General features: G+C 36.4%; 1 protein-coding gene and 1 pseudogene across 2 annotated transcripts in view; both read right to left on the bottom strand.

Annotated features, from left to right (window-relative positions):
- Window positions 1-24,226, bottom strand: part of CRPPA (CDP-L-ribitol pyrophosphorylase A) — a 211,844-nt gene that overhangs the window by 69,074 nt on the left and 118,544 nt on the right. For both annotated transcript variants that reach the window (XM_066353923.1, XM_066353925.1), the window contains exon 9: window positions 13,238-13,369. In XM_066353923.1, the coding sequence (XP_066210020.1) occupies window positions 13,238-13,369 (132 nt within the window). The remainder of the gene's footprint in view (window positions 1-13,237; window positions 13,370-24,226) is intronic.
- LOC136384152 (large ribosomal subunit protein uL1 pseudogene) lies at window positions 10,388-11,450 on the bottom strand (annotated as a pseudogene).

The raw sequence follows: 24,226 nt of genomic DNA, 5'->3' as shown, positions 1-24,226 counted from the left end.
TAAGATGTCTCCTCATAAGTTAATTAAAAATTTTTGCAAAAGTTTTGCAAAAAGTCAACCAGAAGGCTTTTTCCAGAATTTACCATGTACGTCTAAATGCCTAATAATGGGAACAAATTAGTAAACTGGCATATTATCAATTTCTTTAAGTGAAAAAGCAGTACCTAACAATGAATGTTCACACACAACTGTGGTTAGAAAGCATGCAGAAACCTGAAACCAAAACTAAGTAATTTTATCAATACATAAATACATTAAGAAATCAAATTCACGGCAAGGTAAATAGATTAACATAATTATTATAGATCCTTTAAGCTGAAAAAGAAGGAGATCAAGAGAACACACACATACACAAACACCCCCCATTTATTATAGTCCCATTTCATAAAAGACAGTATTTAAAGCTGCTAACATTGTGTTGCTCTTATGTTAAAATAGAGTTCTGTTAGTGTATTGACTCTACATGAAAAATATTTCTCAGTTACTAAATTTATAAATTTGTCTACAGGTTTCTGAGGTTTCTATGTAAATAATCTTATTATTCACAAATAATGTTAGGTTTTGTTTCTTACTTTACAATCCTTTAACTTTTTATTTCTCTCTTGGCTACTGTGCTATATAGTTAGGACCGCCAGCACAAGGTTGACCAGAAATGGTCATTGTGATTGTTCTTTTCTTAGCCTTCATTTTAAGGCAACGTTCCTAACCCATATATTAAGTTCGATGTTCGCTTTAAATTTCTGGTATATTACTTTATCAAGTTAAAACTTTTACTTCTAGCCCTAGTATGCTTAGAGTGTATCATGACTGGTTAATGAATTTCTACCATGTTTTTGCTCCAACTGTAGAGAGGATATTATTTTTCTTCTTTTGCTTGAATATATGATAAATTTTTATAGTAAGCTTTTTGATATACTATGTCTAATAATAAACTGTTTATGAATAATGTTGGCCTATAGTTTGGACTTTATGAACATTTATTACTATAAATTCTGCTTATAAATAATATATGGTTTAATCACCTTTCTGTTAGTATTATTCCCACTTTCACAAATACAACAGGTACAGCCAAAACAGAAAACCATCAGAGAAGTACAGTACTATAAACAAAAAAAGTAAAGATACTACTCAGATCTATAATGATACTTGCAAGTGTATGTTCATTTTCACACAATACATACTTGTTCATCAACAAAGAATTATTAAGGATGTACTTTGTACACAGTCCCATAGTAGGTACTAGAAATTAAGCAATGAAATAGACCAAAACACACACACACACACACACACCTGTTTCTGAGGGTTCATATTTTAGCCTGTTTCTTTTCATGAGGGTAAGAAAAACAATCTGCATGAATGTCGGGCTTTCTTAAATTAAAAAGAGAAAGTGAGACCACCCTCCCTGAAGAACCTAAATCCTTTAATTCTATCCAAACTCTTAAATATGAAGTCAGAAATTTAATAAAGGGATAAGAGGATTAAGCAGTGAAGACTATGGTACAATTATGTTAAACTTTAGTATACAGATTTAGTAAAATGTGTTACTCTTATTAAAAATTCAAAACTAAATAGATCAAGTCATACCTAAAGATTCTACCTGGTAGACAAGCAAGGAGGACTTTTCACTAGAAATATACAGTATAATGCTGATGTATTAGATACTATAAATGCATACATATGTATACTAAATGAAGAATATTATAAAAAGCGTGGTATTTGGTACCTTTTCAAAGCAGTATATCCTCAAAATGCTATTTTTGTTATCTGACTTTATAGTAAGAATAGAACATAAGGTTGGTTCAAACCTGCAAACTGAATATAAGGACATACCAGTAAGTGACATATAGATTAGTTTAATGGTCTATATTTTAATACATTTTGCATTGCTCTAATTTTAGCTTGAAAGCTTAAAAACAAAAATCAAACGTATCCTTTGAGTACTTCGACCAAAAAATCATTGTGGCAAAAAAAAAAAAAAAAAAGTGAAGCATGTCCTATAGTAAAACAATTTATTGTGTTCTTGAAAGCGTTTTTTAAAAATCCATAGAGCAAAAGATCTGTGGATGGCCTAGATACAACATTTATTATGATTTAGAAGCATTTAGGTCATAAATGCAGATTGAGAATTACAAATAGAGTAAAAATAAAAAAGGGTAAAATATATGTTTAGCTGAAAAAGGTAGTAAATTATGTGTCGTACTCTTTAGTCACTATTTCCTTCTTTTCTTCCTGATTCAGGATTTCAGTATAATACAGTGATTAAAAATATACAAAAATATATATACAATGACCACAGCATAATAACAATAATCATGAATAGTATCTTTGTGAGACATCTGTGTTTTTTCTGTCCATTAAAATCCAGATTTTAAAAGAGTTACTGTAGATATGTTTGTTATTAAACCAACTCATTTCCTAATAACATTAGCATATCATTGCCATTATGCATTCTGTAAGAGGAAGTTGGATCTTAATTAAAATACATTTCTTTACCAACTGTCAAAAGTGAGTAATGAGATGAATTGAAAACCAATAAACTCTACCATTTTCCAAACACAAATCTACATGCCAAACATTACTCATGTCTCCCTGATTCTCAGTGGAGACAGTCCCTTTATATTTTCATTGTGATCCTAATCAGTAATGCTGATAGGATTTTCAGAAACAATAAACACATGTTATAATTTTACAAGCTGTTATCTCTTCTGAATATTGACTGTTTGGGGCAGAAAATAGGAATTTGCATACAAACCAATTTTCATTCTTGGAAAATGGTCACCAGTCCGTGTTTTGGAAATGTTATTCTTAATCCAAATGACATGGAATATCTATAGGCCACAAATACTTCAAAGTATTTAGACTTACTGCCATTGACATAGAGCGCCCAATTGTGAAAACCTGATTTTGGCTTCACATTTCTCCTATCTAGTTTTACTTCTCACCCTGCTTGAGGTTTTCAGGTCTCTAGCATGCACATCGTGTTCTCTACTTGCTTCGATTAAACACTGCAACTTTAGAGTTCTTTGTACAGCTGCTTCTGCAGTTCGGATCATTAGTGTCCATACAATGAAAATAAACAGTCAAGGTAGCTCCCACCCTCTAATGTTATTTAAGGAAAGGCTGCATAAAATTGCTGTGAACACATTTTTATTTCAAAGGGTTGAAAGAATGCCCCATACATTAGAAAACTCTTCATTTTCCAGGCACTAATTATTCAAATTTGTTCTTTCAGACTACTTGTCATGCCTATTTTTTTCTATTTTATTAGTAAAAATCTCAGACATTAAGTTAATCTTATTGTCAACTTTTTAATGACATGGCTAATACAGCAGGAGTTTTACTAGGGAGAGTTTATACGAAGTCAGATGACTCCCAATGAAGTTTCTCAGGATTTTGTTCAAGTCCACAAACCTGTCACCCCTGAACTTTACCAACAGCATTCCAGTTATCAAATTCCTTGAAGTTTTTTTTATCTTTAGTCAGTTTTGACTTATTATCACAACTCTGTTTCCTGGAAACTCCTTTCCAAGCCTCAAGGGTCAAACACTTCCGGGTTATCTGCTCTAAAGGTAATGGGTAATGGATCACAATTTTCTCAAATGCAACACCACTATTTTACAGCAATTATTTTGTAATACTAACTTCACTAACCTGAATTGAAATAATATAGCCTATCTATAAATATAAGCCCACAATGCATCTGATATGTGCCTGACCTAAATCAAGCTCTTTAAAAACAATGGTGCAGAAAACATAAAAATAAGTTTCCATGTCTTTGGCTCTCCACCCACCTGCTAAACATGCTCCAGCTGTTACTACTCTAGTAATATGTCAAGAAAAAAAAATATATGTATGATAACCATTTGTACATATATATGTGTGCATATATATATATATATCTGTGTGTATGGTTTTTTGTGTTTGTTTTTTTTTTACATTTAAATATTTCTAGACCTATTTTGGTTACAAACTCCTTAATTTGCATGGAATGGGTATAAATAAATATAATTCTTAGCTTGGAATATTAGTCTCTAGTATTATTGTGGTAGGCAGCATCTAATATGGCTACCCATCATCACCACCTCCTGGTATCCATGACTTGTGGAATCACCTCCCTTGAATGTGGGTGGAACATAGAAATTTGCACTGGATAGACAGAATACAATAAAGGGGATGGGATGTCACCTGGTGATTATGCTACAGAAGCCTGTGACCTCCACTTTAGTTCTCTCTCCTGCTAGTACTCATGTGTGATCTGCTCTAAGGTCAGCCTCGTGGCAAGAATAGAGGCAGATCTCCACCCATAAGCGTGTGAAACAGCCAGAGGAACTGAATCCTTCCATTCATCCAAGTGAACCAAGGAAGCTCATCATTCCCAGTGGAGCCTTGAGCTGACTATAGCTTTAGAAATGCCCAGAGCCAGAAAACCCACAGACACTGTAAGATAATGTTGTTTTAAGCCGCTAAATTTTGGGATAATTCGTTATGCAATAATAGCTAACTAATACATTGTTCAAAGGAATTAGTTCGTTAAAAAATTTCCATGGCCATTTTCACTAATAAAGTTGATTCTTCTATTAAAAATAAATTAGGTAGAGATCTGTAGCAGAGGTTTATATCTAATATTCCGTTTCATTTCAATATGTCTAAGTATGATAGCTTATTGTGACTCTCTCTAATGAGTCTTCTAAGTAAGCTAACCAACCTCTATAAAAACAGTTTTGTTTTTCAAACTTACTCAATTTTGAAGAGACATTGTATTTTGTGACCTTAGTATTTTCCCAAAGAATGACTAAGTCTAAACAATAAAAGCCAAACAATATTGAAAGTGAAAAATATTTAGTCTCATAAACATTCCCACATCAAGAAAGCCTGATTACTCTGAACAGGGTTTTATGGGTTTCTGTAAACAGATTTGGTGTGGCATGTTGGTGTGCATGCCATGTGACTCAGTGTGATGGAAAGTATTGTGTGTTTAGTAAATAATTCCCAGTGAAATTCCAAGTAATTGCTCATTGTAAGAAGTAGAGTGTTGAGTCTAACCTCTCCCATTTAAAAACAACCCAAGATTACCATTTAAAAACAAAATTCTGTGTCTGATACTTGATAACATATGACTATTTGTTCTCCCAATGACCACACAGACTTGAAGGTGACTCATGTCTAGAAGATACAGAGCAAATAGAGTGCATTTGACAGGGAAATATGGGTGTCTGTTGTATCCTATAAATACAGGTCTTTGTATTTGTAGATATCCTTGGAGTGCTGGAACCTGTTCATATATTTCTTAATCTCTCCTTATGAATTTACCTGAAGTAGTTACAGAGAGCTTCACAGCCAAGTACAGTTTCTGAATGGCCTTTACAACACATACAAACACTGTAAAACCCAGAAAATAAGGAAGGACAATAGTATTTACCTCATCAAAATAGACAGATCTCACTTATACTTTGTAACAAATGAGTTCACACAGTTTATCTAATTTAATGTTGTTACCCAAAACCTTCATTTCATCATTCCATGTACTACCACTACTTCGGAGTAGTAGAAAAGAATATTTTTAAATCTTTTATAAATAATTATTTTTTAAAAATTACAAAACTCCTTCAGCAATGCTCTCCCGTCTTTTGTATGCCGTCTGGTACCCTAGTTGTAGGAAAAGAAGGAAGAGTGGCATTCAGCAGCAGGAAAGCAATAACAGAGCTCCTCTGTTTAATTCCCCCGAAGCTCCATCTCATGAAACTACCCATTAAAACAAACACTGTGTTCAAAAGTGCTGTTTCCCACTGTGTCAAACCCAGTGGAATGAAAGTTAAAAGGAGAAGAAAGGAGTAAGAGGAAAGGGACAGATTTCAGTGGTACACACTCCTGCCATGCTAACATATTTCAGATTTTCTTTAACCTTTCTCTGATGGACACTAATTCCCTGTCATGAATGAAATGTTTGCGTCCTCCCAAAATTCATATGTTGAAATAAATCCTAGCCCCCAATGTGATGGTGTCAGAAATTGATGGGCCTTGGTTTGGTGATTAGGTCATGCAAGTGGAGCCCTCACAAATAGGATTAGTGTTCCAATGAAAAGACACCTCAGCCAGCCTCGCCCTTTCACCGCCATGTGAGGCTAAAATGAGAAAATGGTGGTCTGCAGCCTGGAAGATAGTCTTCACCATCTCAGACTCTCAGCCCCCAGAACTGTGAGAAAGACATTTCTGTTGTCTATATTGCCACCCAGTCTATGGTGTTATGTTACAGCAGCAGCACAGACTAACATGTCCCCCTACTTGTCTTCAACTTCAAGGTATCTGGGGAAAAAAGAACAGTTCCCTCTCTAAACTACAATAAAATATATGAACTATAATGAGTACATGCCCCCCAAATAAAGAAAATAATAGTATAGGTTAGTTCTATGGTCACATAGGAAGAGAAAAGAAAACCCAGGCTCAGTTCCTGAATTTTCCTGGGTCAGTGTGAGATGGTCGGTGGTGTCACCTGTACCAGGTGACACCTCCAGTGTCTTCATGTTCTCATCCAACAGTGGCCTTCTACAGTGCTGACTTCTGCATTTTACAAATGAAGGATCTGAGTTCTAGAACACATATTTTACTTTATCAAACTCATATAGCTAGTTTTTTTTTAATTAAAGGAGAAACTAATTCCATGCAAGAAATAATGTTATAATAGTTTTAGGAAACTCTTTAACCATAAACTGTCTTTAAAGTCCTGAGCATGACAAATACATAGATTAAATAGAAAACTGCTATAAAATTTTATAAATTATATAGGCTATATAAATTTTATTATAAAAGTTCTCATGTGAAAATTTTTTATTTAAAAAAGTATACTTGCATATACTTGAATGAAAAGAGTCACCGTGAAAATATTTTAGATTTCAATAAAATTAATACTGCAAATTCTAAACTACTGGCTTGAACAGCACATTCCAGAAATACTAAGTTTCTATAAGTTCACTGCTACCCGATCAGATAATAGGTTTTCAAATAATTCGAACATGTTCCCCAAACAAATAATTTTGTATTTGGACTTCTGTGACAACTTGCATATCAAAGTTGGAATAACAAAGTTGGAATGAATGAAGAGTAATATTACTTAAAATACTCAAAAAGAGACTAAGCTCTTATATATGGATTAAATTTTACAACCTAAGCCCTGGCCGGTTGGCTCAGCGGTAGAGCGTCGGCCTAGCGTGCGGAGGACCCAGGTTTGATTCCCGGCCAGGGCACACAGGAGAAGCGCCCATTTGCTTCTCCACCCCTCCGCCGCACTTTCCTCTCTGTCTCTCTCTTCCCCTCCCGCAGCCAAGGCTCCATTGGAGCAAAGATGGCCCGGGCGCTGGGGATGGCTCTGTGGCCTCTGCCCCAGGCGCTAGAGTGGCTCTGGTCGCAATATGGCGACGCCCAGGATGGGCAGAGCATCGCCCCCTGGTGGGCAGAGCGTCGCCCCATGGTGGGCGTGCCGGGTGGATCCCGGTCGGGCGCATGCGGGAGTCTGTCTGACTGTCTCTCCCCGTTTCCAGCTTCAGAAAAATGAAAAAAAAAAAAAAAAAATTTTACAACCTAGTTTTGATACTATTCAGAGTTATGTTTGCTGGTTACTTTAGAAAAAAGAATACAATCTGATTTAAATTCATTCAACAATTTGTGATGGTAACAATTATGCTGCATTTCTTGTTTAGAGCATAAATTTCAAATATTTTCTTATTTATTAATAATTTGAGGAATGGAGTACTAGATGACAAAACCAAAAAACTTTATTCTTTATATAAATGGTCAAGCCAGTTACTTGATCCTTACATCTAACTTTAACATATGCACAAAGAGCTTATTGTAAATTATTAATTTTTTGAGGTCACCAGAATATTTTAAAGTCAATTTTAAGGAAAAATGCTAATTAGTGCTTTACTATATCGATATAGGTAAAAAAAATAGTATATTCAATAATTTAACAAATAATATCTATAATTAGAAAAAAATGCACATATATAGAGTAAACCTAGATTTAAGCAAATCGTTTGTTAAAGTTACCTATATCAGCAGAGCAAATATAAAGAAACTGAGTTGAAATATCGGAAGTGTTTCTTAGTTATTGAATTGTCAAAAAATTATCGTTAACTGATCACAAACAGCATTGTATGACATTATAGAAGCTATAAAAAAGGGGGAAATCAATCCTTAGCCTTTTCCATATCAATTTTTTTCTAAAGATGTACACAAAATATAAACATCTAATTTGTAAATTATATGAAGAAAGAAACTATAGCTAATTCATCGTATGCTACATTTTACATAAAAAATAAATAAAAGACTGAAATACTAGGGAAAAAAAAAACCTAAGTTTAGATTTACCAAACACAGAAAGTCTTATACATATGTGTAAAAGAACTCTACACAAAAACAAATAGAAGTCTAACAGCATCATATGCTTTTTTTTAAAAAGGCTTACATAATTCTATTTAACTATAAACATCATATATATCAACACTGGGAAGGTGCAGCCAAAAATGAAGACCATCTGCATTATCAGAAATACCATATTATACCATGACAGGTCTTTTTTAAGCCAGAAAGACCATATGTATAGTACAGATATTGAAGTCAATTCACTATATTCTCCCTATCAAGGAGGAACTAGTGGTGGGGTTCAAATCATTTAACAACTGGTTCTCTGCCCTAATGACCATTTTAAGTATAAAAATATATATATACCGAAAGGTAGTTTATTATTGCATGCATTTAATATTTAAATAAGAACAATAAAAGAGGTACACAAGACTAGATTGTTATAAGTTTTAAAATATTAATGAAAAAATATTAAATAATACCTGACAACAATAAAACTGTTATTTAAGATATTTTCAGCCTGACCAGGTGGTGGTGCAGTGGATAGAGCGTCGGATTGGGATGCGGAGGACCCAGGTTTGAGACCCCAAGGTTGCCAGCTTGAGCACGGGCTCATCTGGCTTGAGCAAAAGCTCACCAGCTTGGACTCAAGATCGCTGGCTCGAGCAAGGGGTCACTCGGTCTGCTGAAGGCCCACGGTCAAGGCATATGAGAAAGTAATCAATGAACAACTAAGGTGTCGCAATGAAAAACTGATGATTGATGCTTCTCATCTCTCTCCATTCCTGTCTGGCTGTCCCTATCTATCCCTCTCTCTGACCCTATCTCTGTCTCTGTATTAAAAAAAAAAAAAAAAAAAAGATATTTTCATATTATTTCTTGACTGGCATCCTCACTTGCAATTTTTTTCACTTACGAACAGAATGAACATTACCACGGGCGCTTAGAACTGTTGCACAGATGAATGTTAAAAATGAGTAAGGAACATAAATTTGTTCATAAATTTGATTTCTACACTGGGCAGGTGCCCACCTTAGAGAGAACCCTGATTATAAGTGCCATTTTAACAACAGGTTCACCAAACTCAACAAAACATTAGGTATTGGTTCTAACTGGTGAGACTGGCTGAATCCCACCACTTGGAGGGGCTATCAATAAACTGAAAACCTACCCAAAAAAGAAGCACTTGATGTTTGTCTTATGAAAAATGGATAAAAACCTAGAGAAGCTTAATTAATCAAAGACATTAAAGGATACACAATATCTATCTATGTAAACAACATAATGACTATCACAGATATGGATTTGATTTAGGGAATAAGGCCAAGATCAGAACACTCCAAAAAGTTGTATCTTATCACAGGAAGCATAAACCAACACTCTTTTCACTAAACAGTGCACAGAGATAGTGTTTGCAGAATATCTGTCATGTAGGCACTCAATATTAGAGATATTGATTTAAATAAAGGGAAAATTAGTACTTAAGTATAAAAAGAATGTGTCCAGAGGTAGCAGTTTCATTACTTAGGGCACATTTGTGAAAAGTGTTTCCCAAAGTTTCTTTCATGAATTAGCTATAGTAATAGTTAAAGTGTTACAAGAGAACATGGAAACTGGTATAACCTAGTCTTCAAATTGTATCTATGAGGTGCTCACTAGTACGTTAAAGATTTGTGAAAAAGATTTCATTAAAAACGTCTGTTTAACTCTACTCACTTTTGCTTCCTCCTCCCACTTCTTTTTAACCATAGCTCATTTTCAGTAGCATATCTGGTAAACATCACAGTTTCTGGTAAATACTATTTAAGGTGGAATTATGCACTGGGCAGTTTGTTGGAAGTCAGAGTCAACTCACACCTGTGTCTTTGAAGACAAAAGTATTTTAAAGCATTCTCACACTTCTGAAACATCTTCATTATTGTGTTTTTAAGAAGAGACCAGCAACACCTACATACGCTATCTTTGCTTCCTAAAATGAAGAGAGGCATCTCTCTCTTTTTTTTCTTTTTAACAATGGCCGCATGGTTTATTAAGCTGTGTTGTTGTACAGGCTCTGGGCTTGCCATGTGCTCTTGATATATAGAGTCCAGATGTTCTACCAGTTCTTTTCTGAGCAATGACACCAGGAAATTGACAGGTATAAGAATGTTGTATATAAGCTCATCATCAGTCATTTTCATGTGGCCAACAGTCATCACCAGACACAGCATCTTCTTCATTGGGTCTTGATGGTAGATTTCACTGATCCACTTTGGCCACCATGTTCTCCTTGTAGATCAGCGAGGAAGGGAACTTGCCAACTTTACTCAGGCCTGGGCCTAGGATTCATGGGTTTTTGGTTTTTTTTTTCTTTTTTTTTTGTATTTTTCTGAAGCTGGAAACGGGGAGAGACAGTCAGACAGACTCCCACATGCGCCAGACCGGGACCCACCCAGCACGCCCACCAGGGGCAACGCTCTGCCCACCAGGGGGCGATGCTCTGCCCCTCCGGGGCATCGCTCTGCTGCGACCAGAGCCACTCTAGCGCCTGGGGCAGAGGCCAAGGAGCCATCCCCAGCGCCCGGGCCATCTTTGCTCCAATGGAGCCTCGGCTGTGGAAGGGGAAGAGAGAGACAGAGAGGAAGGAGAGGGGGAGGGGTGGAGAAGCAGATGGGCGCTTCTCCTGTGTGCCCTGGCCGGGAATCGAACCCAGGACTTCTGCACGCCAGGCCGACGCTCTACCAGTGAGCCAACCGGCCAGGGCGGATTCATGGGTTCTTGATCAGAGATTCTGAAGCCAAAAGGACATCATACTTCTTGGCTAGCTTTTTGACCAGTTGTTCAGTGCCTCGATGTCAAGGTGGTGAATAACCACAGTCTTGGCCCAGTCACAGTGCTGTTGTTCCCCCAGAAAACAGATGGAGAACGTGGGGCAGGGAGAACATTTCAACCTGATGGTACCCGAGAAGTGTTTGTCCCTTTGAGGGTCAGCGTTCTTCAAGCTAATCTGTGGATCTAGCCTCTAACTCCCAGAACTCCCAGCTCCTGTGCTGGGTCCTGTGCAGGACTTCTCATACTGCCACATACAGGATGTTGGAGGCGTTGCTGCTCATGATTCCCCAAGTCACAGAAGCCAGAGAAGAAAGAGGCTTGTCTTGAAGGCCTTACAGGATCATCTTCTTCCTACTGTTGGAGCTTAGCCAAGAGCTGGCTTAGCAGGTCCAACTTTGCTCAGAACAACAGAGGTCAGATGCCACGCAGGAGGCAGCACGGGCTCCTCCTTTCCACCAAGGCCACCTTTCCAAACGGGGAGCCTCCACAGGTACCGTCACACACGTGTACTCACTGGATCATCCCATACATGTGAAGTGTAGAGCGTACCAGGGGCAAGACAATGAGTGATTTTATTGTAAAAATAAACACTACAAGGGTTAGTAGATTTTGCAAATAAAACCACAAGATGTCCAGTTATATTTAAATTTCAGAATAACAGCAAAGAAGTTTTAGTGCAAGTATGGTCCTGTAAGATTTGTACTAAAAATTATTGTTTATCTGATTGTCTATGCTCTACCATTTCTCAGCTTTTGAGATTTTCCTCAATGAACTCTATTTTATGTCTGCATAGTGTAGAATTAGTGTGCCTCTATGATCCTTGCATGGCACAAGAGAAAAAACTGAATTCATTTCCCACCATCGTAATCTAGAGTATAACTAAACATCTAATGAAGAGAAAATATTCCTGAACTGTGCCAGTTATATGCCTTGGGCAAGTTTACGTATCTCAGACTTTGGTTGTTCTGACTCCAACAGCCCCGACGGCACTAACATTTTAAGATTCTATGATCTTATGTAAACTAAATGTTGCCTTGTTCTTGATGACTAACCAGAAGTCATGCTTTCATATTTTGGAAGCAGAGGAAACAACCTCAAAAGTTAAAGAAAACTGAGGGACTGGCTAAAAGATGATCCTTATATTTAATTTCAATCCATTTGTTTCGAAAGAAATGTTACCTTCAGGCTAAAAAGGCACCTTAAATATTTTAGCAACAATCGCTTTTATTCATCAACCATATAACTTTAAATGCCTGTCATTTCTTAAACAGATGTTACCAAATAATTTTTATTCCAAACCATTAAAGAAGGAGTTGACTATTTCATTTCTTTGACTTCTGTGTGGTAGCTCAAAGAAACTATAAAGCATTCCACAAATTCCATGAAAGGTATCTATGTACAAAGGGCAAATCTACCTTCTCTAGAAGATTCTCTAAATAGTTTGATGTATATAATATATCTCTGCACAAATAATCTATAATGCTAATTAATTTACCTCCAGCTGAACTAACTTCCTGCTATTAAAAGCCAGTAACAATAAGCATTTTCTCTAATAACATGTCCTCTAGTAATCTGAATGTCAAGCACTGCTTTCAAGTGATTAAAAACTTGTTCACCAATATCTTTAGCAAAATATAAAAGAAATAAGCAATTCTAAGTCACACAAGTGGCTAAGAGTTGTGACATTAGGGTTGCCAGTTAAATACAAAAGTCCAGTTAAATGTGGATTTCAAATTTCAATTTCCAAATTTGGAAGTTACTTAAAATAATTTATTATTTGACATTCTCATTTAACTGGACATTCTTTTTATTTTTATTTGCATATCTGGCAATTCTATGTGCTACCTAGTATAAGATATTTTTCAATTTTCATTTTTCCCTAATTTAAACACTTCATTTTTATTTTTCCCTTCAAGCCAAGAAGTTCTGTCTACTATAGAACATGAATAGGTAATTTTCCAACCAAATTTTTTCAAATCAGTATATCTTTGCTTTTAACAAAGTCAGGTTTCCACTATTAAAAGTGTACTCTATAGAACATAGACTCTGAAGAGAACATTTTACTTACCTGGGGGTAACATATGAGAAGGCCGCATAGTAAAATATTTCTTTTTTTCATTTCCTTTGCCAGTTCTCTAATCTGCATTAAGTTTTCCATTTTCTGATCAAAAGGTGCAGATTTATACTCGAGAAAATGCACCTGCAAAATAATATAATAGGTAATAATTAGAATGCCATTCCTTCACTTTCCTTAGCACATTTAACATTAAAGAAGCTACAATTACAATATTGCAATTATTTTTGTTGATTTGTTACCTTCTAGTTAAGCATTCCAAGCCTTAAAGATTTCATACCGGCCCTGGCCAGTTGGCTCAGCGGTAGAGCGTCGGCCTGGCGTGCGGGGATCCCGGATTCGATTCCCAGCCAGGGCACACAGGAGAAGCGCCCATTTGCTTCTTCACCCCCACCCCCTCCTTCCTCTCTGTCTCTCTCTTCCCCTCCCGCAGCCAAGGCTCCATTGGAGCAAAGATGGCCCGGGCGCTGGGGATGGCTCCTTGGCCTCTGCCCCAGGCGCTAGAGTGGCTCTGGTAGGGGCAGAGCGATGCCCCGGAGGGGCAGAGCATCGCCCCCTGGTGGGCAGAGCGTCGCCCCTGGTGGGCGTGCCGGGTGGATCCCGGTCGGGTGCATGCGGGAGTCTGACTGTCTCTCCCCGTTTCCAGCTTCAGAAAAATACAAAAAAAAAAAAAAAATTTCATACGGCTAATGAGTCATCTGTTATAAACACAAATAAGTAAACCTTCATGGAGAACGCGGTGCTAATAAGTATCAAGTGCTAATATGTGGTCTCAAATTGTGACAAATATATTAAAAAGATCATTTCACCAATTCATTCAGCCTAAATCATAGTTTGTAATTTGAGACTAGGAATTTTACCAATTCATTCAACTTAAATCATAATTTGTAATTTGAAACTGGGCTAGAAGTAAAGCTATAAATGGACAATATTAATAAATTTCAAGCATGCTTACCTAATTAAGTACATAAAATTCTTTAGGAAAAATCCTTTTCAATGTAATTAATTGGTTTCCTAACAAAGTATAATCTATTTCTTAAAGTAAACCCAGAAGAATTTTAATTCTTTCTACAATGATTTTTAGCAGTGTAAAATATTTTTCTTGAATTATCAAACAACTATTTTTTAAACATTTTTTATTTAAATTTTAAGAACTCAATGTGATCCTTCTTTTCTCCAAATAATTGAGATTTTACAGTACTTTTTTTTCTTTTATGCAATATAATAGACCTAGCCTTAAAATAAACAATTTAAAATACCAATGCACACATAGAAAGAACATTCAGAAATATGTGTAATTTTTTACAATACCAAAATTTTAAACTCTCAAAAGCTGTAATTTCTTCATTTACATGTATTTATTAACTAGAAGAATTTAGAAATATACTCTACTCTGATACTCTTCTACTAATCCCTTCTTCAGAAATATACTCTACTCTGATACTCTTCTACTAATCCCTTCTTCCCCACTCATTTATAAGAATATATACTCTATTAGAAAAAAAAATCAATAAAACATCTTAAGATGCTCTTTCTTTAACACAAGGGAATTATTTTATTTTTACTCATCACATTGCATTTTGCTTTTCAGGAAAAAAATACTTATTAACATTCATTTTTAAAGAGAATTATGTGATAATATGTAATATATGTTAATTTAGTAGATAGTCAGTAACTATTTTTGGAGCTCTTCATTAAATATAATTAATTAAAGATATGCACACACATACAGCTGCTTCGTCCTGAAATCTAAGGTGACAATAAGATATTTTTCCTTTTAAATGGTCCATCCATAAAGAAACCAAAAGAATAAACAAAAAATAAAAACAAGGGGGGAAAAGGAAAGATGAAAAGCAGGAAAAAAAAGTTTTCAGGATTTTCTATCTGTTGAAAAATTGAAGAAAAGACAACTTATAATTATAAAATTTCAGCTTTTTTTTTTTTTAACCAGGTAGCATTGTTTATGGTAAAAGTAACTCCTGCCTGGTGAACCACAGCCAGGCTAGAGAATTGCGAATGAACTATAAATACTAGACCCTCCTTCTGTGTAACTCAGCTCATAACCAGTTCTTCCGCTAGCTGGGACCTGGAAGCTAATGACTATTAGCTTGATGCAAAAGGTGTTCATTCCTATTTGTAGCTAGAGCCTTCTAAAAGGATGGCTCACGCTCAACCTTCTGTGGGCCCTTTCCTTCACCACTGAGAAGCCAAGGTTGTGGGAGAAGCTATAGGAAACAAAATATAACAAAATCAAAGAGTCCCTATCCTCATGTGAGCGGATGAAATTAAGAGCTGCAACTGAAGACACATGCCTACCTGCGCCCTGCCTTTCTTCCTGGCTTGTAGTCTTTTACATAAACTTGGGCAAACTAGCATCCCAAAGTTTGGATTCTTCTAGTCTTTGAATTGGAAACACCTAGCTGAACCTGAAATTGCTGGCGGTGGGCTTGCTAACAAAAAGCAGGTTAATTCCCCAAACTCCAGGCGGTTTTGGAAATTGGAGTCATAGTATGGATCTGAAGCCGGGGTCTGGCTGAAGGTAAGATCCTCTCCTGAGCCCCGACTGCCTGATCACTACATAGCTCCACACCAGCTGGACTAGGGAACAACACTGCCATTTGAGGACTTCAATTATTATTATTATTATTATTATTATTATTATTATTATTATTATTATTTCTGAAGCTGGAAACGGGGAGAGACAGTCAGACAGACTCCCGCATGCCCACCAGGGGCAACGCTCTGCCCACCAGGGGGCGATGCTCTGCCCCTCCGGGGCGTCACTCTGCCGCGACCAGAGCCACTCTAGCGCCTGGGGCAGAGGCCAAGGAGCCATCCCCAGCACCCGGGCCATCTTTGCTCCAATGGAGCCCTGGCTGCGGGAGGGGAAGAGAGAGACAGAGAGGAAGGAGGGGGGGTGGAGAAGCAAATGGGCGCTTCTCCTATGTGCCCTGGCAGGGAATCGAACCCGGGTCCCCCGCACGCCAGGCCGACGCTCTACCGCTGAGCCAACCGGCCAGGACCTTCAATTATTTTAACTGTGTAATTACCTGTACTATTTAGATGCCGTGAAACACCAGGGGACACCAAGCCCAACAGATTTTATGTGGCTGGGAAGCCCAGGCGTTGGCAGTGCACAACCAGGGTGACCTATTGCCAGTTTAGACAGATGGGCACTTCTTGTCTAACAGAATATATGTTCCTGACCAATTTTGAGTTCTGAAAAAGCTCACAGTAAAATAGGGAGTGTGGGAGTAGGATTGTGGGGAAAATAGCACAAGGACAGTCAAGACAAAACTGCTCTAATTTATAATTATAACCTTCACAGAGATTTCAAATGCCCAGAAATGAAAGAGTAAAAATAATGGTAACAGATTAAATGGAAATGGCAAGATGGACACAAATATAATAGAACAGCTCTTCTCAACGAAGCTGTCATTAAGGTTGGCCCAGCAGGAACTGCCACCTTCTGAGAGTGAGGGAACCTCTCTGGGAAGTCAGAGCTAGGAGCAGGTGCTTGCTTTTCATTTTACTAAGAGTGTCCTAAAAAAGAGCCTGAGCCTGACCAGGTGGTGGCGCAGTGGATAGAGCATCGGACTGGGATGCAAAGGACCCAGGCTCAAGACCCCGAGGTCGCCAGCTTGAGTGCGGGCTCATTTGGTTTGAGCAAAAAGCTCACCAGCTTGGACTCAAGGTCACTGGCTCAAGCAAGGGGTTACTTGGTCTGCTGAAGGCCCACGGTCAAGGCACATATGAGAAAGCAATCAACGAACAACTAAGGTCTCGCAACGAAAAACTGATGATTGGATGCTTCTCATCTCTCTCCGTTCCTGTCTGTCTGTCCCTGTCTATCCCTCTATCTGACTCTCTCTCTGTCTCTGAAAAAAAAAAAAAAAAAGAGCCTGAAACTATTATACGTTAATTACATTAACTGTTAATTATAGGAGTAAATAATAACTTTGGGAACCTAAAAATGGGAGAACTAAAACTCTAGACAAGCATAAATCATATTGGAATGAGAATGCTCAGTGGATAAGTAAAGTGTGCTGAATCTGTGTTTTGCTTTGGAGAAGGATGGACATTAACTATAGGCAATTATGCACATTTTTAAGGTAACGGTATTTAATTAAAGCCATATACAAGTGTATTTTATAGTTTCTGAACTTGCAGAGGGAGAAAGGGATTATGAATGTCAATGTAGCAATGCTTACAGGGAAAGTAGCAAACAAACAACTGGCCAACAGCAACAACAAAATAACATATGCTTGTAGAAAAAATCCAAAGTACAAAACTAATAAAAATAAATGTAATACATTTAACTCTTTCATAAGTGACAGATTAATCAGATTGAATTTTTAAGAAAAATCTAACAATATGCTTGTTATACGATATATATCTTCCAAGTGTCCGTCAGTGGACAAGTGGATTAAAAAGCTTTGGTACATATATACTATGGAATACTACTCAGCCACAAGAAATGACGACATCAGATCATTTACAACAACATGGATGGACCTTGATAACATTATACTGAGCGAAATAAGTAAATCAGAAAAAACTAAGAACTATATGATTCCATACATAGGTGGGACATAAAAATGAGACTTAGAGACATGGACAATAGTGTGGGGGTATGGGGTGGGGGGAGGAGAGGGAGGGGGTTGGGGCGGGGAGGGGCACAAAGAAAACCAGTTAGAAGGTGATGGAAGATAATTGGACTTTGAGTGATGGGAATGCAGCATAAACAAATGTCAAAATAACCTAGAGATGTTTTCTCTGAACATATGTACCCTGATTTATCAATCTCACCCCATTAAAATTAATAAAAAAAACATAACCGTGTACATTGTGAAAAATTTAGTAAATAGAAAAATTCATAATTGGAGAAAGGTGAGTGATAATCATTCCGCATACTTCCTGTTGTTTTTTATGCATACTTATATAAACTATAAAACTAGAACTACATACTTCATATATTGTTTTACAACCTGTGTTTTCTCATCTATGTCAAAACATGATTATGTTATAAATGATTTTCATAAGAATACCACAAACAGCTTTCGATGTCTAAAAAAAAAAGATATATCTAAAGAAAAATATCCTTGAAACCTACAAAACAAAAAGATGAAAATGACATTCGATGCACCAAAAAAAAGTTGTAGTAATATAACTGTAGAGTTTAAGACAATGACCATTAATACAAATAACAAAAAGTACATTACAAAAACAACAAAAAATATAATCAGAATCTTATTATTAAGAATATAGATTTGTATGCACAAAGCAAAAAAATTGACTGAAATATAAGAACACAATTTCCAAATCCATAAACATAAACATGGAAGAATGTATTCCTGCTGCTCTCTTAGCAACTAATATACATTAATCAAACAAAAAAAGAATGGCATAAAGGCTTCTGCGTCCCAGTGCAGCAACTGAGTTGAGGATTTTGTTACCTTTCCTTCCAAGGTTCTAATTCTATTCCTCTTTTTCTACCTGTTTTTACCTAGGAAAAGTTGCATGTGAGCTGATGGCACTTAGACATTACATGGACCTTATTTATCAATCACATATAAAGTAGTTTTTCTTACAAAGATGTGTGCTGTAGTAAAAACATCTAGATTGAACTGAAGGACATGGACCACGTTTTTAAGTTTCCACCAAGTCATGAGATGTGTAAACATGGACTGGAGAACTTTCACTCCCGTCATAAATCTAATATATGATACACATGAACCGCTTAGAAAGACAAAAAGTAATGACTATAAAAAAAAAATCAGTAGGCTAATGCTGTTCAGCACAGATTTCCTGAATTAAACTAAGGGAATGGTACAGAAAAGTGAATTCCAGGCAAGCAACTTGTATCTACAAACTGCCTGTTATCCCATTAAAACAAGTTCTTAAATTATAGTATGATACAGTTTAGGAGATTACCCCAGGTTCTTTTCTTGAGTCCAGAGATTATGCTGAACATTGTGCTAGTTGACATAATTAGGTTTAAAAAAAAACCATATGGATATTGACCTTATGAAATGCGCAATCAGATTGACAAAATACAAGCATGCAGAGGTAGGATGCATCTCCAAGTTCTCCTTCACCAGATGGGGAGGCCTGATGACATGCAAAACAGAACATAATCTCCAGCAGATGTCCTTCCTACTACCAGGACGGCAAAACTTGAGCATATACTTTTCATTGTGCTACTAATTTTGAACCTCTGATATATACCAGCTACTTATACGTTCCAGCAAAAATTTCAGCTGTTCCAAGAACACAATCAATTTTAATTTTAAAAACTGGGCAGGTTTATACAACTAGAGCAGAGAGTTGCAAAATGATCAAAATAACTCAAGAGAAATGTAAATGTTTTTGCCTTAATAAAACAAACTTACAGCCTGAACAGGCTTACAGCTATTGAAATATAGCAAAACATTTCATCTAGGTTGAGTTCTTTGATCTCTTTTTACACTGTTCACTAATTTGCTACATGTAAATTACAATAAAAATATATTTTCCATTTAGGATGTCATTTCTAACCGTTTTTTTCCATGCATACATAAAAAAAGATAAGGATCTCTTCCTAACAACTCCCCCCAAATGTATATATTTTTAAAGGTAGCAAATACACACCTATCAACTAGTAAGTTGCTTAAACATACATGTGAATAGCTTCCTAGCTTTGTGGGTGGGCCAGGTTTCCACCAACAAAGTTTAGAATAGGATTCTCTGGGCCTCATATCTTCTACATTCAATTGATCACATGCTTTATATTTGTCTAGTAACCATTTGATGTATCCCTGGTCCTAGATAAATTCCAATTGTTTTTATATTTTAAAATGTGATTTCCACTTGTCTGAAGATTGGGACATTAAAAAAAAAAAAACATACATACTATTAAATGCAATATTCTTTAAGACATCAGGAATATCCATAACCCCATGTTTAATACTTCTCTCATTCCAGAGTACATGTTCACAGAAGGCCTGGAAGGGAGTCAGGATTCACGAAAGGGGGGGAAGTAGACTCTTTGCTTATTTGACTAAGAAGAAAATCAGTATAGATCCAAATAAGGCACTGCTTAATGGTCATCAAAGTGGAAGAAAGGGCAGTCAACATAGTTCTTTTTGTTTGTTTGTTTGTTTGTTTGAAGTTTTTTTTTGCACTTTTCCAAAGCTGGAAATGGGGAGAGACAGTCAGACAGACTCCCGCATGCGCCAGACGGGGATCCACCCAGCACGCCCACCAGGGGCGACGCTCTGCCCACCAGGGGGCGATGCTCTGCCCCTCCAGAGCGTCGCTCTGTTGCGACCAGAGCCACTCCAGAGCCTGGGGCAGAGGCCAAGGAGCCATCCCCAGCGCCCAGGCCGCCCCCGCTCCAACGGAGCCCCGGCTGCGGGAGGGGAAGAGAAAGACAGAGAGGAAGGAGGGGAGGGGGTGGAGAAGCAAATGGGCGCCTCTCCTATGTGCCCTGGCCGGGAATTGAACCCGGGTCCCCCGCACGCCAAGTCGACGCTCTACCGCTTAGCCAACAGGCCAGGGCCTCAACATAGTTCTTAATCAAATAATTAAATTAGAAAGAATTGGTAGATAGAACGGGGGTTCTCTGAATCCACACATTAGATACTGAAAAATTATCTACATATGTGTACAGAAAAGTAAATTGTGTGAATTAGGCCCAACATCTTGAAAACATCGGTTTTTAAAAGAAATATGAAGGAAAACTAATAACTGATGACACTGGCCAATACTAAGCAGATCAAAGTAAGAGTCCATCTTAAGGATTAAAAAGCACTAGAAAAACTTTCATGTCACTTTAACTATTTATAAGTTACATGGATTCTATTAATGAAAATTGCTTTAATTTAATGAAATGTACTTTTAAAAAGAAAAAAAAAGCTTTCAATATTGAATCATGGCATCTTAGAACAAATTTAAGTCAATGCCATCATAAAATGTAACGCATATTACCGATGAATAGAAACTATTGTTATAAACTATCATGGAGACTCAGGGCAAATACATAACTCATTTGTAAATCTTAACAAAATAAAACACCAGCAACACTAGAAGACTGAAAACTAATGGCATGTAACAAAAGGTAGGAAATAAAATAAGTGTACTTTGCATTAAATTATTAACACATAAAAGCTTTAAATGTTTCTAGTTATCCAAAGAATTAAAGCATAAATGAGGTTTATAGTATCAGTACAAATGCTATAGTTGTCTACACTTTTTTCAGGTCCTATTTAAAAGCTCCAAGAAGTAATGAACAATTACTTCTTATATTTTAAACAATCAATAGAAAAACCTAACATTACTTTAAAACATATTTTAAGAAATCAAAATTATTTCTTTTCAGTTACTTCACAAGGTAATTTTCTTATAAAAATATAGCTTGCCATTGTTGTAATTTTTCACAGTTACCTGAAGGATTACATGTATCTACCATTAACATCTGTACCTACTGTAACAAATTTTAGAATCAAAAGCTAACAGCAATCCAGTGATTAATATGAACCCTTGATTTGTTTAGCTAACATTATTTAAAACATATAACTATATGTATTTACTAGTTTTTTTCTGGAAAGAGTTGTTTGAGAATAGAAACCACAAAAGTTACAAAAAGCAGATATGTGAATCTTCACTGAGTTTAGTTTATAATCTTTATATGATATATTTTGGTAGCTTGTCAAAATTTCATTTTACAAGATAAAATTTATTACTACTTAAGCAACAATCTATAATCATTATTGTGGTTGTCCAAAAGCCATTTAGATAAGTATTATGTGGTATTTTAAAAAATAAATAATGACTATTTTGTAGTTCTCAAATAGACAACCTTATATATTTAGGCCAACCATTATACCTTAATCTTAGAAAAAACAATACCCAAAAATTTTAAATAAAAGGGTCATTGATATTTCCTTTGTTGAGCTATTTTCCATTAAAATAAAGTACTAACTTAACATTTTATTTCCAAGATAATTTCTTTTTTCCAAAAAACTACGTTATATACAAGAGCTGACCCCACTGTAAGAGTGGCCAATTAAAATATAGTCTAGAATTTCACTGTCTTGACTAGAGTAACTACTAACCATATATGGCTATTTACATCGAATTCAAATTTATTAAAATTAAATAAAAATACAGTACCTACATCTCAAGTGCTCATAGCCATAGATAGGTAGAGGCTACAATACACAAGAGTATAGAAATCAAACATTGCATCATTGTAGAATATGCTAATGTACACACTTGTCTAGCACAAAATAAAAGTTATGTAATATCATTGCTGGTCATACATTAATATAGTTGGTCATTAATTTACATGTCTGTATCACAAAATAGCATTTTTATTCCTGCCTCAACGTTCTGTTACTATAGACCAATGACCATCTTTTAAATTTAATTTCTAAATTGAAAAAATCAAATAAAATAAAAAGCATATTGTCAATTAAAATAAAAATCCTGCTGAGACATTATATCTGGAATAGGCAAAATTATATAAAGTATGAGTCAACACAGACTAAGCTATCCCTATGTACATGTAAAATACATTCCTGGCAATGTGGATGAATATGACTGTGGGAAAATAAACCTCTCAAATGGAGATGGGCCCAAGTGAGAGTAGCAAGTATTACAGTTACTTTTTTACCCAAAACTAGTAAAAAAAAAAAAAGTGTACAAACTATATAAAAGAAAGATTTTTAAGATGTAATACATTAAGCAACAAGGGACCTCCCTGAAAGATGAGAAACAAATGAGGTGACCTCTATATTTTCCCTGCCGTAAAAACAATTTCCAGGCCTGGCCCATGAACGGGGGTGGGGGTGGGGTGGGGGAGGGGCTGTGGATATCCACATTTAAGAGCCTGGGGAGACAAGTGCTGCCAAGTGCCTGAGCAGAGAAAGGTGCACAGAGCAAGAACTCAGGAGATTACCTAGTAACTCTCACACACTCAACAGAGTATTGATCAGGGCAAGCATCTGAGAAAACTGTCCAGGGCTGGGGAGAAGTCCACCTGAAAAGCTTAGAAATAACAGTGTCAGACTGATATTCAAGTTTGGAAATAGCGCTAGTACAGATCAGTCAGACTAGAAAACTTTATAATTTACAGTGCGTTAGGTAGAGGACTAAGAACAGTCCTGCCTCAGTTGTGGGGAATGACTACCCTAAACAGTGGGACCTTGACACACAAGCATTTTAAATCACGAGCAATTTGAGAAATGAGCAGTCACTCACGGGATTTTTTGCTTTAAGTCACGAGTGGATATTTGAATCACAAGCTTCTGCCACCGTCCACTAGATGGCCTGCCAAGTGTTCTGAAAGGGAGGAAGAAACTAATTCCATGGAAGAGTTTTTGTTGAAATGGCCTCTAAGTGAAAATGAGGAAAGTGTGGTGAATAAGCCAAAAGTCAGTGAAGAAAATGACAATGGTTGGGCAAATGAGTTTTTGTATTTTCTGAATTTGCTCACATTTATTGTTAAAAATGGTGCTGGGCAGCTGTCTACGAAATTGCTAATTACCTTCCTGCTTGGGAAAGGCCACTGTTATGCTAATGTCTCTTCCCCTTTCACCAGCATCTTCACCTGACCTTGAAGGTAAATACACTTCATAAACCAGTTTATTTCTTTACATTCTCTCTTATTATGTGTGTGTGTGTATATATATATGTGTGTGTGTGTGTGTGTGTGTGTGTGTGTATCTGTTATATATAAAGTAGATTTTCTTATTTAAAAGCATATAAAACAAAAAATTCATGTGGTTTTGGGGGGCTGGAATGGTTTGATTGCATCCCCATTAATTTAAATGGGGAAATTAGATTTGACACACGAGAAAATTGAATCATGAACTTGGCCATGAAATGAATTAAACTTGCATGTCAAGATACCACTGTATTAAATATACTAGATAGTCCCACCTAAAAACCATAAAAACAATACTTTAAAACATAAAATTGTTTCTGATTAACTGCATCCTG

Source organism: Saccopteryx leptura, chromosome 12, assembly GCF_036850995.1.
Source record: "Saccopteryx leptura isolate mSacLep1 chromosome 12, mSacLep1_pri_phased_curated, whole genome shotgun sequence".
In the NCBI taxonomy this organism is placed as follows: domain Eukaryota; kingdom Metazoa; phylum Chordata; class Mammalia; order Chiroptera; family Emballonuridae; genus Saccopteryx; species Saccopteryx leptura.
This window is presented reverse-complemented; position numbering and strand designations above follow the sequence as displayed.